General features: G+C 47.5%; 1 protein-coding gene across 2 annotated transcripts in view; it reads left to right on the top strand.

Moving 5' to 3' along the window:
• iars1 (isoleucyl-tRNA synthetase 1) overlaps nucleotides 1-17838 on the top strand; it is a 330949-nt gene that overhangs the window by 20943 nt on the left and 292168 nt on the right. For both annotated transcript variants that reach the window (XM_072472632.1, XM_072472633.1), the window contains exon 5: nucleotides 2986-3068. In XM_072472632.1, the coding sequence (XP_072328733.1) occupies nucleotides 2986-3068 (83 nt within the window). The remainder of the gene's footprint in view (nucleotides 1-2985; nucleotides 3069-17838) is intronic.

Genomic DNA, 17838 nt, shown 5'->3' with positions numbered 1-17838 from the left:
AAATCGCTGCATCCAGTTTCCAGAAAAAGGCCTTCAGAATGAAGATTGGGAGGGTCTGGATTACAAACAGGAACCTTGGCGGAACGTTCATTTTTACCACCTGGACCGTCCCCGCCAGTGTCAGGTGTAACGTATCATATCTCCTAAAGTCCTCCCTAACCTCCTCCATCAACGTTTTCAGGTTCCATTTGTGCATCATCGTCCACTCCCCCATCATCATAACCCCTGTCCCTGGCAATCCCAAATGGCAACAACCCAAGATTGGCTCCCCGACCCGCCACATTCACCGGAAACACCTCACTCTTTCTGACATTCAGCTTATAACCCGAGCAGGCCTCGAATCTCTCTAGTATGTCCATAATTCTACCCATACTCTCCAATGGGTCTGATACGAACAGCAGCAGGTAATCTGTGTACAGTGACACCTGGTGTTCCCTACTCCCCCTTACAATCCCCTGCCCTTTCTTGACCTCCTAAGGGCCATTGCCAAGGGCTCTATCGCCAGCGTGAACAGATGTGGCGACAGCAGGCACCCCTACCTCGTTCCCATGTGCAACCCAAAGCTCTGTGAACTCATCTCGTTTGTCCGGACATTCGCCACCGGGGACATGTACAGCAGACACGACCACACTACAAACCTCGGCCCAAACCCAAACCTTCCCAAAATCGCAAACCGGCACCACCACTCAATCCGGTCAAAAGCCTTCTCCGTGTCCAAAAAGACCACTATCTCTGGTACCCGTCCCTTCGATGGGGTCATGATCAAATTTAATAACCACCTAATGTTACTGGAATGTTGCCCTTTACAAAACCTGTTTGGTCCTCTACGACCATCCCCGGTAATATATCCTTCCATCCTCCCGCCATTAACTTAGCCAACACTTTCATATCCGTGTTTAACACTGATCTGGGCCTACATGCCCCACAGTGCAAAGCATACTTCCCCTTCGGGATTAGTGTGATTGATGCTTGGATCAGTGTCTCCAGCAGCTCCCCCCTTTGCCAGCGCCTCACTAAACATTGGCAATAAATGTGGTGCCCCGGGGAATTCCCCAACTTAATCCCTTTTTATGCTATCCATCACCTCTCTCAGCCCTAGTGGCTCCTCCATCGCCTATTTCCTCTCCTCTCTTTCAGCCTTGGGAATTGCAGCTCATCCAAAAACCGCCCCATATCCCCATCATCACCACCCGGATCAGCCCTGTATAACATCTGGATAGTACTCCATGAATGCCTCGTCAATTCCCACCCGGCTCCGACACTACCCTTCTCTGCCTTAACTTCAGAATTTCCCTGGACGTAGCCTGCCTCACTGGTCGGACATCACCTTCTCCATCTCCCGGATCTGTGACCCCTGTGCTTCCAGGCACTTCTTGACTCTCTCCATCGATCCTTTCTGGGGTGCTACCGCTCCCTCGATGGCCTTCGACTGATCTTCCTGCATTTCCTTTTGCTGCTGGCGGAACTCCTCTCTAATAAATGCCATCAACTGCTCCATCTGGGGTTTTCCAACTTGCAACAACCCTTTCCCTCTCCGCCATCTTCCCAATTGCTACTGCTCACAGGTCTCCTCCAGTTCCTTGGCCAGGTCTTTAACCTTCTGCCGGGTATGATAACCAGCAGACATGCCACTCGGGGGGAACCTCTCCTCACCTTCAGCTACACCTCCTTGTCAAAATTCATCCCGCTTTTGGGTAAAAAGAGCTCAAACCAACGCCTTTGAGCCAGAGCTGCCCTGTGTGCGACCACTCATTCCATGGCTGCCACCAGATGTCCCGGGAATCTCAAATTGCCTGTGACAAATTAGATGATGTTGTCAAAAAAGTAGTGTTCATTCCTGACCAACATTTCACCTCGCTGTGCAAGCCTGAATAATTGACTGCTTTCCAATTTCTCGCCTTTATTTAGGATATCAGCCACTTGTTTTGCTGCACTACATTTAGAAGATTCAGTCTCATAACCTTGTGGGTGTTTTTTTTTTTGCCTACTCCCCATCCTCCATCTTTTTACGACTGACAACCTGCAAGGCTGCCGGCAATAATCTTTGGAGGGGGAGAGGGGGTGCAGGGGGAGATCTTTTTGAGATGAAATTGACATGGACATGACTATTGTCTTGTAGAAGGAGGTTGTGGAGAGATATACAAAGGTAGAGATAGCTGTGCAGCAGGGAAAGAGACAGTGGGTGAAAATAGATTGTGACAAACATCAGGATTGAGAAAGGAGACAGTACATGTCAGTAAGAGATTGTTGCATAGACAGGCACATCACAGAGGCATCGATGTGTCAGAGAGAGCAGCATGAAGAAAATGAGGCATTAAATGAACAAAAACTATTTGCCACATGTGCACTACAAAAAGACCAGTTAGTAGCAGATAGACTGGATAATCACAGGGACCCGCTACACTCATGTTGGGGGGGGTGCAAACTGCTCGCCTTTGGTGCAGTATGTTGCATAATTTTAAATTGCTTTGTACTTAAAGTCCAAAACCTAGTGTTTAAATTTAGTATGAAAAATGGCCTTAAAAATGATTGAAAACACCTACAGTCTCGCTTTAGTGTATTTACAAAATACAATCCAGCATCTTCTCTGTTGATGTGTACAAGCTCAGAAGTAAATTAGTAGGTGTCCCCATCAATACAACTTGCATTTAAAAAGATATCACAAAGGAATAACTGGAGGATCAATCTTTTTGATCTATCTGGCTCCAAAACAAACTGTGACACATTTACTCATTGGTGAATGGAATTCAGGGGAATATCAATAAATTTAATTAACTTATTTTGCTTTTACAATTAAGTAATTTGTTAGGTATTTAACTTCCTTCCATTATTTTTTATAAAGAATATTTTATGAAACAAATTTATTTGATATTCTCCAATATTTCAAGACTAAAAGGTTGTTAACATTTTCTTCATGTAGTTTTAATTATTTATGTCCATAGAAACACTTTTTTAATATTTATGATGCTTGGCTTTCATCAACAGACTGCTGTCACCCGACTCGGAAGATGGATTGATTTTAAGAATGATTATAAGACCTTGTATCCCTCATTCATGGAATCTGTTTGGTAAGTTTATTAATAATCTTTGTAATATTGCAATTATGGTTGAAAATAGGTCAGTGTTGAAAATTGGCTGAAGTCAGATTTGGGAGATTTGTCTGTGCTTTAAATTTATACCTACAAGTTCAGCATCTTTTTAAACATGCAAGAACTTGAATGAGAGACAAAGAAAAGCTGTTCCCATTAGCTGATGGTGCTAAGTGATACAGATTTAAGGCGTTGGATGAGAGATACAGGGTCTGTGAGGAAAAGCTTTTTCAAGCGAGTTTATGACCTGGAACTTCCTGCCTGCAAGGGTGGCGGGAGTGGTGACAACCAATGATTTCAATGGAAATTGGATCAGCATTTGAGAAAAATAAACTTGCAGTGCTGTGGGGATAGAACAGGAGAATGTGACTGTCTGAATTGCTGTACAGAGAGCTGGCAGGAACTTGATGGGCACAATGGCCTCCTGTGCTGGTATGGCTTCACCAGGTTTTAGGTTTTAAAAAAATAGACAAATCTAGTAAATATGTAATCCACAGATTTCAATTTATTTGATGTTTCTCTCTCTCAAAATGGTCAGCTGTCAATTTTGTTTTACACAATGCCTTTGAAGTAATAAGTGTGGATTAAAAGGGGAAAAAATCAACATGGTTGTTCTCTATTCAATGGCTCAATTTTTAGAAGATTTTTGATGAATATTTCCTCCTACTGGAAGACTTGAGTCATAGTTAAATTGGCAGCCCTGTAGCACTATTGCTTCACTGCCCCAGGGACACAGGTTCGATTCCCAGCTTGAGTTACTGTCTGTGCGGAGTCTGCACATTCTCCCCCTGTCTGCGTGGGTTTCCTCTGGGTGCTCCGGTTTCCTCCCAAAAGTTACGAAAGACGTGCTGTTAGGTGATTTGGATATTCTGAATTCTCCGTCAGTGTATCTGAACAGACGCTGGAGTATAGCGACTAGGGGATTTTCACAGTAACTTTGTTGCAGGGTTAATGTAAGCCTACTTGTGACGTTACGGTAGCATTGTGGATAGCACAATTGCTTCACAGCTCCAGGGTCCCAGGTTCGATTCCGGCTTGGGTCTGCGGAGTCTGCACGTCCTCCCCGTGTCTGCGTGGGTTTCCTCCGGGTGCTCCGGTTTCCTCCCACAGTCCAAAGATGTGCAGGTTAGGTGAATTGGCCAATGATAAATTGCCCTTAATGTCCAAAATTGCCCTTGGTGTTGGGTGGAGATGTTGAGTTTGGGTGGGGTGCTCTTTCCGAGAGCCGGTGCAGACTCGGGGCCGAATGGCCTCCTTCTGCACTGTAAATTCAATGATAATCTATGATTAATCTAGGACAAAGGTTCGGCACAACATCGTGGGCCGAAGGGCCTGTTCTGTGCTGTATTTTCTATGTTCTATGTTAGTAAAGATTATTATTATTGATCTATTTGTTGAAAATGCTTTTGGCAACCGTTCTAAAGAAATGGCTTTTTACAAGATCAACATTTAAGTTATATTAAATTTGAAAAACGTTTAACCTCTGTTATGCTTCACAATAGAAAAATACAGGAATATTGAAAATAACATTGACCAGCATCCCATCTTTGGGCAATAAAACCTATTTTTCTGTAACTATCTCTCTGACTACCATTGTCTTTTGGTCTGAATCGCCTTTTTATTCTCTTGTCCCTCTCGTTGACTAATTGGCTGGGTTTTAACAGTCTGGCAGGCAGCCTTTTATGTGGGGCAGAGTGGCTGGGGAGCAGATTAATGTGGGCTGGTGTTAGAATGGACCTCCGACATCATCACATTTGAGTCTGTATTTTACCAGCAGTGGATGGCCAGCCAGTGCGAACGGCGTGCGCTTCTTCAAAACATGCAATTGAGCGCGTGTTAAATGATTAAAGATCCAATTGAATGACTTCGTAAAATTGATTGAGGCCGTCGAAGATGGCCAGGGTGGGACCCAATTCGCAGACCATTTCGTTGGTAGGCGTTTTGCTTCGGCATTGGTGTTGATACGGTGGCTGCTATTGTGAATGAAGTATGGACGACGGCACCGGTTATTGGTGCTCACATTGATGAGCTGCGAGATATCCTAAAGAGAATGGATGAAACGGAGAAGTGAGTCCTGTCAGTCGATAGGACAGTTTTCTCTGTGGGGCTCACCTTCAGTCTTTGAAAATCCTGCTGCATGTGAAACTGAACATCCTGGTTGATTTGTAGTGATGGGGCCAGAGAAAGAGTATCTGCGTGCCTGGTCTCCCGATGGGAGGTGGGGGTGAATTCCCGGCCATTTAAGAACTGGCTGCCATGCTTTCACAATCTCGATTTGAAGGCTGGGTGTTTCTGGTTCGATGGAACACATTGTATCTGGTCTTTGAGACCTGGGGTGGTCGGCGACTCTCACCACTGGTCTTATGTTGTCTTCTCGATGTTCGGTGAGAAGTGTTGGAGGCGGCTGGATGTGACAGGTCTTTGCTATCCGCCAGGGCCTAGGTTTTTATTTGTCGGGGCTTCGAGGCGATGACCTGGCGGAAGTGCAAGGGTGAAACTCTGGATGGATCCTGATGTTGCTTGACGATCGTCTCATAGCTTTAACCGTTTCAAGGTTATATTATCCTGCAGTTCATCATTATTCCTGAATTTTGTTCCCTTGTGATTTTAGCCCGATTCCATGTTATTGCCTTTTATCTTGGTAAGTGTGTATGATATATGAGCACAGAAGTATTTAATAATAATAACCTTTTGGGAGCATGGTGGCGCAGTGGGTTAGCCCTGCTGCCTCACAACGCCGAGGTCCCAGGTTCGATCCCGGCTCTGGGTCACTGTCCGTGTAGAGTTTGCACATTCTCCCCGTGTTTGCGTGGATTTCGCCCCCACAACCCAAAAAGATGTGCAGGCTAGGTGGATTGGCCACGCATAGTTATCCCTTAATTGGAAAATATTAATTGGGGAAAAAATAATAATCTTTTATTGTCACAAGTATGAAGTTACTGTGAAAAGCCCCTAGTCGCCACATTCCGGCACCTGTTCGGATAAGCTGGTACGGGAATTGAACCCACGCTGCTGACCTTGTTCTGCATCACAAACCAGCTGTCAAGCCCACTGAACTAAATCAGCTTAACCGCCTGCTATCCTGTTATGCTGTGAAAATCATGCTGAGTTGGTTGTATGACACGAGGGTTGAGCAGTATTTACCTGTTTTAATGTGCAGTAATCATTTTACACTGAGGGAGTACATTTTTTGGTATCCTTCACTTGATTTATCGGTAAGATGAGTAGCGTCACAGCAGAGTGGCGGGTAGGCGGTTTGGTATAGAGGAGGTTGGTATGGCCTTGTGGATGAGGGAAAACCCCTGCTTCGAACTATTGGTGTACTTTTGTTATTAAGGAATAATTGCTTGTCTCCTATGAAGATACAGACAGATCATGTATTCTGGAAAAGATTGGAATCCTTTTTTTCTCTCTAGTTGGCGTCTCTGGAGTTGTTGGGGTTGGGGAAAGTATGTACTGGCACCTACCTGGACATGATTGACTAATCCTTGGATATCTCGCCTTTCTTGTCTTCTGTATTTACTTGACTGGGTCATGACTGTGGTCACATGATTAATTGGCTCATGGAATGCACAGCCCTGGATTTAAAAAAATATTTCGTATTTGACTAGAACACCAACATTATTTTTTGTCTTCCCTTTTAACTGCAAAAGCTTATACTGTGACTCTTTTAAATGGGCATATCATCCTGTTGCTAGGGTCTCTGATGAAGGGAAGTAGGTGGAATCTTGTTGATGTCTAAGTGGCCCTCTGGGGTCCCTAGTGTTGGGGGTTGTTTGCTTTGTTCAATATGTATGAATGATATGCATGTCCGTAGCCTGTTGGCCCCTATTCCAGTGAGTCTTTGATCCTACTTTAGCTTGATTTTGAGAAGGTAAGGTAGTAGTAACTGAGTTTATCTGGGGCAGGTGGATGGTATGTTGGGCGATGGAGTAGATTATCCTCCCCCAAGCTTCTGCACTCTCTTGAGATTTTCTTCTCCTGGGGATGTAGTATCCTGTTGGTTGTAGTATCCTGTTGGTTGTGGGGTCTGAGTGTGAATCTGAGTGCTACAGTTCAGCGTTATTCGAGTCTACCTTCAGTTGGGCTTAGGCTGAATGGAGAGTAAGTCACCCTCCTCAAAGTGGTCTTATATGGGGACTTCCAGACTGTCATCCATCTTGAGGCTCGGGCTCCCTTGGAGAGGCAGTGTCCTGTTTCTTATGAGATTATGCTGTCCAGTTCCTGGTATCCTTTTTGCGAAAGTGGACATTGCCAGACCATGTCTGACATCTGTTGGCCTATCCTGGTGTACCTCTCACTCTGGGATTTCCTTTCCTTATCTGGATAGGAGAGGTGCTGATACAGGCACTGATTTGTTATCTTGTTTGGGGGTGGTGATGTGCATGTTGTCTGTGCGTGCTCCTGTAAAGGTACAGGCTGGTCTCATGTCCGAGAGAATGACGTTATAATGTGTCATTGGTGCCTCTGGTGTAATTGCAGTTGGGGGACTGAAAAGGGATTCCTTTTCCAAACTCTGCAGGTTTTCCATTTTAAAAAAAACCTCTGCAGTTTAGAAAATATTTTGGTGCACGTCTGAACAGGTAATGAAAATCTTATCCTATATTTTCTTTGGCTGTATGAGCAATCGCTACACATGAAGGTGTGAACAATGTTACCATCTTTACCTGACTTTATCCTCTTCTCTCCCATTCTCTAGCTTATCCGTTCATTGTTTTTTGTTGTAGAAGCACCAAGTTTAATGGTTAAACTGAAACATCGGTGTTGGTGTTTCCCTGTCTTTTCCTGTATTTGTGTATGTAAAAGCATTTATGCTGTACTCTACCAGTTTTGAGTGTTTGTTGCATTATTTGTAAAAATGGGAACTCTAATAAAAATTTCTATATTCAAATGACCAACTTGTACTTCTGATTCTTTATTTAATCTTGTAATTCTCCTGTGAACGAAAAATCATCTTCAAGACTCCCACTCATTGTCTGGTTTAGTTCTTCTTCAATTTATGTCTGGCTCTTCTAATTTTCTGTCCATGCCTGGATTTTTTTTTGAATAGTTACAGCTTTAAATGTCATTATTCCTTTAAGGCGATAAGTGCATTAACTATTTTTTTCACTCAGGTTGTATGTAGTGTTGGTTTCTCTGTAGATAATTTTCCTGTGCTTTTGTTGGTTTGAAAGGATCTTCGCTATTGTGGGCTTTTTTAAACAAAAAAATATTTTTTAACTTTCAAGACCGTGAACTCTGCAGAAGCTCTTTTTCTTTAACCAGGAATGTTTGGGATCCAACTAAAAAGAGATTCCTTTTCCAAACTCTGCAGGTTTTCCCTTTTTTAAAACAACTCTGCAGTTTTAAAACAATTCTTCAGACTAGCAGCAATTTTGTTTTTCATTGTAAAATGTTGCTTTCCCAAGGAAGAAGCGTTCCTCTTAAACTCTGCAGGGGTTTCTCTTTAACTTGTAAAAAATCACTTCAATGCAACATGGCCGCCATATTTTGTGGTGGCGCTGAAGACTCCTTCTTCACCTCCCTTTCAGCTTCTGCAATCAGCTGAGCCCCTGGGACTGCCATCTATTCTACAATGTAATTGCACGATCAATGACCAATAAAGTGAGTTTGTATTCCAACTGAAGGCTTTAATAAGCTAGATGTTTTCCCCAGCAGCTCAGGTACAGAAAGAAGGCTGCTGGGGTGGCACAGGCTCTTATACCCTGCCTTGCAGGGCGGCCATACAGCTTGACTAATAGGAAACATACAATATCTACCAATGGTGTTCTAGCATTACCAGGTACCGTAGTACCTCTACACAGACTACCACACTCACCCACTGTTAAAAAAGAGTCCGGCGGGGGTGGTGGCTTGATATTACACAATGGTAACGTGGTAGAAATTATAGTTATGGATATACCGTAATACCTCTGTACAATGTTTTTGTCTTATTATCGTACTATTTACAGATTCACAATTAACTGTATACACTTTTAAAATGAAGCAATTAGTCGATCGGGAGCCCTGGTCGTCCTCTGTGATCGTCGAAGCTCTGGTGGTGACGGCGGTGGAGACTCGGGCGTCTGTGGCTCCGGGAGCGTGGCCTTGATCTCTGTGGCAGCTTCGACACCCCTAGGAGCCGCAGGTGGGGAAAGGGGTTGACCTGGGAAGGGAGCGTCTGCGGAATGCGTCGGTGGGTGGGGGGGGGGGCTAGACGGGGCCAGAGGAAGGACCGATCTTCCTGGGAAGGGGGCGGCTGTAAGGTGCACCAGTGGGAGGGAGGGTGAGACTGGTGGCTGGGGTGTGCGTGGGGATCCGACGGGCGTCAGGTCTCGTAGGGAGACCGTATCTTGCCGGCCGTCGGGTTACGCCACATAGGCGTACTGGGGGTTAGCATGGAGAAGATGGACCTTCTCGACCAACGGGTCCGACTTGTGCGCCCGCACGTGTTTTCGGAGCAGGATGGGTCCGGGAGCTGCCAGCCAGGTCGGGAGTGAGGTCCCAGAGGAGGACTTCCTGGGGAAGACGAGGAGACGTTCGGGAGTTGTTTGGTTGGGCGTGGGACAAAGCAGATGGAGTGGAGGGCATCTGGGAACACTTCCTGCCAGTGGGAGACTGGGAGATTCCCAGCAGGAATTGACGCAGTTCGTCGCTCATAAAGGAGGACCCCCTATCACTGTCTATGTAAGCGGGGAACCCGAACAGCGTAAAGATGCTGTGGAGGACCTTGATGACGGTGGTTACGGTCATCTCGGGGCAGGAGACGGCGAATGGGAACCGGGAGTACTCGTCAATCACGTTCAGGAAGTACGTGTTGCGGTCGGTGGAGGGGAAGGGGCCTTTGAAGTCCATACTGAGGCGTTCAAAGGGACGGGAAACCTTTATCAGGTCTGCTTTCTCTGGCCTGTAGAAGTGTGGTTTGCACTCCACGCAGATTTGGCAATTCCTGGTGGCTGTCCTGACCTCCTCGATGGAGTAGGGCAGGTTGCGGGTCTTGATAAAGTGGAAGAAGCGAGTGACCCCCGGGTGGCAGAGGTCCTCGTGGAGGGCTCGGAGGCGGTCCACTTGTGCGTTGGCACATGTGCCGCGGGACAGGGCATCAGGAGGCTTGTTTAGCTTCACGGGACGATACACGATCTCATAGTTTATAGGTGGAGAGTTCGATCCGCCACTGCAAGATTTTGTCGTTTTTTATCTTGCCCCGCTGTGCATTATCGAACATGAAAGCAACCGACCGTTGGTCAGTGAGGAGAGTGAATCTCTTGCCGGCCAGGTAATGCCTTCAATGTCGCACAGCTTCTACTGTGGCCTGGGCCTCCTTTTCGACTGAAGTGTGGCGGATTTCGGAAGCATGGGGGGTGCGTGAGAAGAAGGCCACGGGTCTGCCTGCTTGGTTGAGGGTGGCCGCCAGAGCTACGTCAAACGCGTCGCTCCCGACCTGCAAGAGGAGGGACTCGTCGATGGCGTGCATCGTGGCCTTTGCAATGTCTGCTTTGATGCGGCTGAAGGCCTGGCAGGCCTCTATCGACAGGGGAAAAATTGTGGATTGGATCAGGGGACGGGCCTTGTCCGCATAGTTGGGGACCGACTGGGCATAGTAAGAGAAAAATCCTAGGCAGCGCTTCAGGGCCTTGGAGCAGTGAGGGAGGGGGAACTCCATAAGGGGGCGCATGCATTCAGGGTCGGGGCCTGTAACTCCATTTCGCACTAAGTAGACTAGGATGGCTAGGCGGTCGGTGCTAAACACGCATTTATCCTTGTTATACATAAGGTTAAGGATCTTTGCGGTCTGGAGGAATTTTCGGAGGTTGGTGTCGTGGTCTTGCTGGTCGTGGCCACAGATGGTAACATTATCGAGATACGGGAATGTTGCCCATAAACCGTACCGGTCAACCATTCGGTCCATCTCGCGCTGGAAGACCTAGATCCCGTTAGTGACACCGAAGGGAACCCTTGAGAAGTGGTAGAGCCGCCCATCTGCCTCGAAGGCAGTGTACTTGCGGTCACTAATGCGGATGGGGAGCTGGTAGTAGGCGGACTTAAGATCTACCGTGGAGAAGACCTTGTAATGCACGATCCTGTTTACCAGGTCGGATATGCGGGGGAGAGGGTACGCGTCCAGCTGCGGAAACATGTTAATGGTCTGACTGTAGTCGATGACCATCCTATGCTTCTCCCCAGTCTTTACCACCACTACCTGAGCTCTCCAGGGACTGTTGCTAGCTTCAATGACTCCTTCCCTCAGTAGCCTTTGGACCTCTGACCTAATAAAGATCCGATCCTGGGCACTGTACCGTCTGCTCCTGGTGGCGACGGGTTTGCAATCCGGGGTGAGGTTCGCAAACAGGGAAGGTGGATCGACCTTGAGGGTCGCGAGGCTGCAGACAGTGAGAGGGGGTATAGGGCCGCCAAATTTGAAAGTTAGACTTTGGAGATTGCACTGGAAGTCTAACCCAGAGGAGTGTGGCCGCGCCGAGGTGGGGAAGGAAGTAGAGCCGATAATTTTTAAACTCCCTTCCCTGGACGGTGAGGTTTGCTCCACAAAACCCCTTTATCTCTACTGAGTGGGAACCGGAGGCCAGGGAGATTTTTTGATGAACGGGGTGGACGAGAAAAGAACAGCGCCTTACCATTTTGGGGTGCATGAAGCTCTCCGTGCTCCCAGAGTCGATTAAGCAGGACGTCTCGTGCCCGTTGAATAGTACTGTTGTTGTAGCAGTTGAGAGTGTTCGAGGCCGGGACTGGTCCAGGGTCACCGAGGCTAATCGCAGCAGTTGAGTGTTCTCTTTGGGCGGGGTGCGGTCAGCCGAGCTGGGGTCCTGGGAGCCCATCCAAGATGGCGGCTCCCATTGGTCGCACATGGCTGGGGGTGCACAAAATGGTGGCGCCCATCCATCGCACGTGGCGTCCGCGGTACAAGATGGTGGCACCTGGAGGCCACACGTGGCCCTGGAGGAGGAAGATGGTGGCGCCCGCCTGCCGCACTGGGACCGTGGAGAGGGTTGTGGTGGCGGTCCGCATTCTCCACCGGAGACCGCGGCGACCGCAGGGGCCTGGCATACCACCACACACTGGCCTTTTTTATCGCATCCCTTGCAGGTGGATGCGCGGGCTGGGCAGCGCTGCCGGTGGTGCTTGGCCTGCCCGCAAAAGTAGCAGCAGGGCCCCCCGGGGTTGCCAGGCCGCCTTGTAGCACAAGCTTGTGGGGGGATGGGAGATGTATCGGGGTTGGCTGCGGAGGGGTTACACGCTGCCCAGGGGGCCGCCGCGCGGTCGGGAACGTAAGCACGGGCGTTTCGGGAGGCTACATCCAGGGAGCCAGCAAGGACCCATGCCTCCTTGAGGCCTAGGGTGTCTTTTTCCAGCAATCGCTGGCAGATTTGGGAGGACAGCATACCTGCCACGAAAGCGTCCCGGATCATAAGTTATGTGAGGTCGCTCGCGAAACTTGCGGGCAGCTGTAGTTTCTCCCCAAAACCAGGAGCGCACGGTAGAATTCTTCCAGCGATTTCCCCAGGGATTTGTCGCCTCGTTGCTAGCAGATGTCAGGCGTAGACCTGGTTTACCGGGTGAATATAATGTCCTTTTAGCAGCTTCACTGCTGCATCAAAGTCGTCCGCGACCTCCATGAGGGTGTAAATTTCCGGGCTCACCCTCGAGTGCAGGACTTGCAATTTATGTTCTCCTGTGGGTGTGTTTTCGGTCGTTCCGAGATATCCTTTAAAACACGCCAGCCAGTGCTTGAAGGTTGCCGCTGAGTTCGCTGCATGGGGGCTGAGTTGCAGACACTCCGGCTTGATTCGGAGCTCCATCCTTTTAAATCTAGTTTATTAAATTGATGCACGATCAATGCCCACTAAAGCGTGGTTGTAGTCCAACTGAAGGCTTTAATAAGCTAGATGTTTCCCCCAGCAGCTCAGGTACAGAAAGAAGGCTGCTGGGGTGGCACGGGCTCTTATACCCCGCTTTGCAGGGCGGAGTTACCGTACAGCTTGACCAATAGGAAACATACAATATCTACCAATGGTGTTCCAGCATTACCAGGTACCGTAATACCTCTACACAGACTACCACATAGGGTCTTAGCTGTTTGTTGTATTTTTGCTCACCCGACTGACCAGGTTTTTAACTCTGTGTCACTCGGGTCTTGCAGTGGACCCCTACTCACTCTGGTGGATTCCTCAGCTTCTGTATGAATTTTCTTTCAAGTCTTCAATTTTTCATCTTAAGAACAAGTCAAGCTTCAGCTCCTTTTAAACAGCAGTTTTCCATACTTTGGGATTCTGTTCTTGGTTTGTTGTTTAAAATTCCACCTTTCTTATCACCGCTGATCACCATATGTGTTGTGAGTTTGTTTGATGCCTCATTGATGAGACCTTGAGACCCATGTATTTAAACATGAACACATTATTGCTAACCTTTAACTCTGCAGATTCCAGTTACTGATGTGCATGGTGCTGTTGTCTCCATACAGGCTTCTTCTAGAGTGTTATCGGAGCCAATTAGCACATGACTCTACACATCATACTGCGGACAGTGCTATTCTCAAGTCCCAGGTTAACCCTTGCTCTGCCAAGCGCCATTACATTACATTGGCATGCAAAGGTGACCAAGAAGTCCGAAAGCAGTGTTCTGGTGCCGGCGGCCCTTGCGAGGTGGCACCAGTATATCCAACTGCATCAGCTAATAATGTAGTTAATGCCAGGTTTTATAGACTTGCTTATGTTGAATATGAATTTGTACATCTCCGTATGTTAAACAAAATGCAGTTAAAGTAAACTCTTGAGCAGCTGGAATGAGATTTACATTTTAAGCCTTGGAACTATTTATAAAGTGACATATTGAAAGTAAAGGGCTTCTCTGTTGATGAGATAGCTATCTCGGCTGTGTCAAAGTAATGACTCCTCAATACCGCTGCCTCCGGGAGTTAGAGAGGAAAAACAGAATGCCAGTAATTTCTGGCTGCTCTCATGCACCTCCTCAGGGACCACTTCATTGCAGCACTGGCAGCGATTTTAAATGGCTGCAGCAACAGTACTGGATGCTGATGAACTACAATTTCCGGTTACTGGACAACACGCTAGTCTCCTGCCATGGTCCTATTTCCGGGCCATTTTCTGTTTGGCGGAGGGTGACGGCTATTCGAAGAGTACCTATTCCAATTAAGGTCACTCAACAAAAGCCAAATGGAATTATCTGGTCATCTTGCGGGTCCGTCCACCCACTGATGCTGAAACACAGCATGGAAATGGAGGTGGACCAGCAAACAAAGGGAATCCTCTGTCCAGGCCCTGCCATAGCCATCGGACCACAATTGCAGCTGTGGGCTGTCCAGTGAAGGGTTTGTTCCTCCGTGATGACAGCCAGGTAGCTGTGGCCTTTTTAGCAGTGAAAAAATTATAAATCTCATCAGTGGGTGCCACCTTCATGAGGTGCCCTCTTTCCATGTCTTACCTGCATCAGCAGCTTTTAATTATGGATAGTGGGGCTGCGAATGTGCCATCGCTGGAGGACATCCAGTTTGCACTCTAGGTTTGGAAGCAGACTATTCCTGCTGATCAAAGATTGTGTCAGGCACTACGCCACATGGGAACTTCATCCAACTTTGCGGTTCTGATCTCAGAACAAAGATCCTGCCTCAGCCAGGCAAATGGTGTAACTCTAGAACACTAGTGGATGAGAGCCAGACTGAATAGAATTTAGTTTAAAAACAATCTTGTTGTGGTTATTTGTAGAAATTTTGGAAAAACTTGATCTTTGAAGTTTCTGACAATATTATTCATTGGGTGGCACAGTGGTTAATGCCGCTGCCTCATAGTGCCAGGGACCTGGATTCAGTTCTGGTCTTGGGGACTGTTTGTATGGAGTTGGCATTTTCTCCCCATGCCTGCGTGGGTATCCTCCAGGTGCTCTGATTTCCTCCCACTGCCCAAAGATGTGCAGTTAAGTGGATTGGCCGTGCTAAGATTGCTCCTTATTGTCCAAAGGTTAGATGGTTACAGGGTGTTGCTCTTATTAGCCTTAGTTTTATTAGCTCTAATTATGTCACATTTGCTCACGAGTCGCCAGGTATCTTTCTGATACCGCCACATGGTTCAAGCTCTAGTTCTGATTAATAAGACAGCACACCGCTTAGTAAGATTGAAATCAACGGTCATTTATTATATACAGCAATCAATACTTACACAATAATCCTACTTTTTATATCACTGTCTACCACTACTGGCCAATACTTAACTTTTGGGAATGGCCCACCAGGTCAGGGAAACGAATGGTTTATCGAATTGGGTCTGGCCTGCGGGATTCAAAAGGCTGATACAGGTCGATGGCTAGGAGTCTCTATGTAGTAGGGATCGCTGGAGTCAAACTTACGGTTGCTGGTCGATGGTTCTTGCGAAGGTTGCGAGCAGGAGAAGAAGGGAGAGAGAAGGGTCGATCTGAACTTGGCCCCTATCTTTATAGGTCCTAGGGGCCTCCCGCCTCTCGGGGCGGACCTTGACCCTGGTCCCAAGTGATTGGAGTTGTTCCCAATCACTGGGTTCGATATGCTCCAATAATGGGGCGATTCCTTGATCGGGGGGTGGTCGTTCACCTGTCTTTGTCTCGGCCACTACTGGCGCCGAGAGGTCTGGCCCGGCATTCAATTGTTAATATGTTGCAATTGTTCCCGGGGATAGCCGATTAAACTGCAAATGTCTGGGTTGATGTGCTGCTAATGGTCGCAGGTATCGATCTGGGCCGACTTCCCCAGAGCCGAATACGCTATTCTGTCTGCAGCTGTCCGTTTGTGCCCTGTTGGCTGCTTTTCCCATCAGCCTTTTCGGTCAGCCATTTTATATCGGGTTTTGGCCAAATTAATCGGAAATCAGCCATTTTAGGTGGCTACAAACCCTACTTGTGATCCTAACGCGAAGCGTGAAGGATCACCTAAATTTTGTCCTTTCCGTTCCCTGACTGGGGGACACACCTCCTACATGGCCACTACTCTGACCCTAGCTATGCACAAAAATTTTACCTAAACAATTCTAAGGGCGCTAGGTCAGGCAGGGGCATGCATCTACAAAATAACAACTTGGAACCTCTAATTTTACCTAAATACACTATACTCACCAAACATTGCATTATTCTATCTTCCTAAAACATACAACAACAATCATGACATTCAATATACTCTTTCCTGGCTTGGCAGACACGCTCAGGATCATACATTTGTTTGTTTATGGGGGTTTTGTACATTTTTTTATTTACAGAAAAACGCAAGTGCATGTTCTTTATTATTGTATTATAGGCCGCGGGGGTCTGGTCATACCCGAATATAGGGGATCGGATCCGATATACCGGGGTTCGAGCGCGGTACGCTCTCCTTCTCCATTTGCGGAGGCGCATAGTCTGCACTGCACAGCAGAGTATCGCCACCGCTAACAGTGCTTCAATCACGTACGACAGGGAGTACCAAGTTATGAACCTGGCACACCAGGAAGATGCAGTGTCGCTGGTGACTGGGCTTTGGGTACTGCGGGGCAGTGAAACGTTAACGGCAGGGGGGTTTGGAGTAATGGGGTCCGCGTTCCCACGCAACCAAATGTCCAAAAGGAAGATTTTGATCACGATGAAAGAAGTCCTCATGGCTGTCCTCTTTCCTTTTCCTTGTGTTCTTTTGTTTTCTCCGGTCCTGGAGCTTCTGGAGTTCTGTAAAACAAGCATAGTATCTGTAACTACCTTGGTATAATATCCGGTATGTTAGTGTGTCTGTCCTTTTTGGGGCCAATTATACCCTTATAATTGGTCACCTATGTGTGACTCCCTCATTTTTTTTGCAAAACTAATTTTAGGACACGGCACACTTTCCAGTGAGGGACCAGTGCTGATTTTCCATCCCAATGTTCCAGGATGCAAATAGCATATGACAGCAACCTAAAGGTCGCCAAAAAAAATAAAACTTTTGAAATGAAAATGTCAAATGAGGTGCGTATGGGCCGCGACGGGTAAGATTTGGATGGAGTCCTCGGGTAGGACGGCTACCAATGCAGTATCTCCCCTACCCGAGCGTGTTTGACCAACGGGGGGGATCCCCAGGCAGGGCGGGTCTCACGCCGTTTCTCCACTGCCTGAGCAACCGACAAGAACGGGCAAAAATGTAGTCATCATGGTGAGGTTGCTGCTGTGATTCTACCCTCAAATCAGAACGGGCGTCTGACGAAAGGCTAGTTTCTCTGAACGAGCGTGTGGTCTGCTGACCCGGTATCTGCAAATAAGCTAGTTCCGCTGAACAAGCGTCTGGTCTGTTGACCAGGTATCTGTGGACAAGTTGGTACCGCTGAACAAGCGGGTGGAAAAAATTCTCCTGTCGGACGAACAACACTTAAACAAACATACGAACAACATAAAACATCCTGCAGGTTCCATCAGGAAGGACAACACTTCTCCAAGTGTCTTCTTTAAATCATCATGTGGACACCTCAGTTCTCTGTTGTGAACAGGGTCGCAAAGGGGTTGGCGGATTGGGGGTCCGACTCGAGGTCGTCCCCTTCTCCCGGGTGCCAAACTCTGGAGTGAATTAATGTTCAGAGGGCTGCGTGGTGTGAGTTGGGGTTGCTTTCGTCGTTTCGGATGAGTCTGTAGGAGTTGTCGCGGTGCCAATAAGTTTCGTCGAGTTGTGTGGGGACAAAGTCGGGGTCGACCGTGTGGTTCGGTGGTCGGTGGTGTGGTTTGTTTAGGGAAGTGATCATGAAGGGATCACTGGAGTCGAAATCGGAGTCGCTGAGTG

The sequence above is a fragment of the Scyliorhinus torazame genome, chromosome 13 (genome assembly GCF_047496885.1).
Source record: "Scyliorhinus torazame isolate Kashiwa2021f chromosome 13, sScyTor2.1, whole genome shotgun sequence".
NCBI classification, from domain to species: domain Eukaryota; kingdom Metazoa; phylum Chordata; class Chondrichthyes; order Carcharhiniformes; family Scyliorhinidae; genus Scyliorhinus; species Scyliorhinus torazame.
Note: the sequence above shows the minus strand (reverse complement) of the source record. Positions and strands in the feature narration are given on the sequence as shown.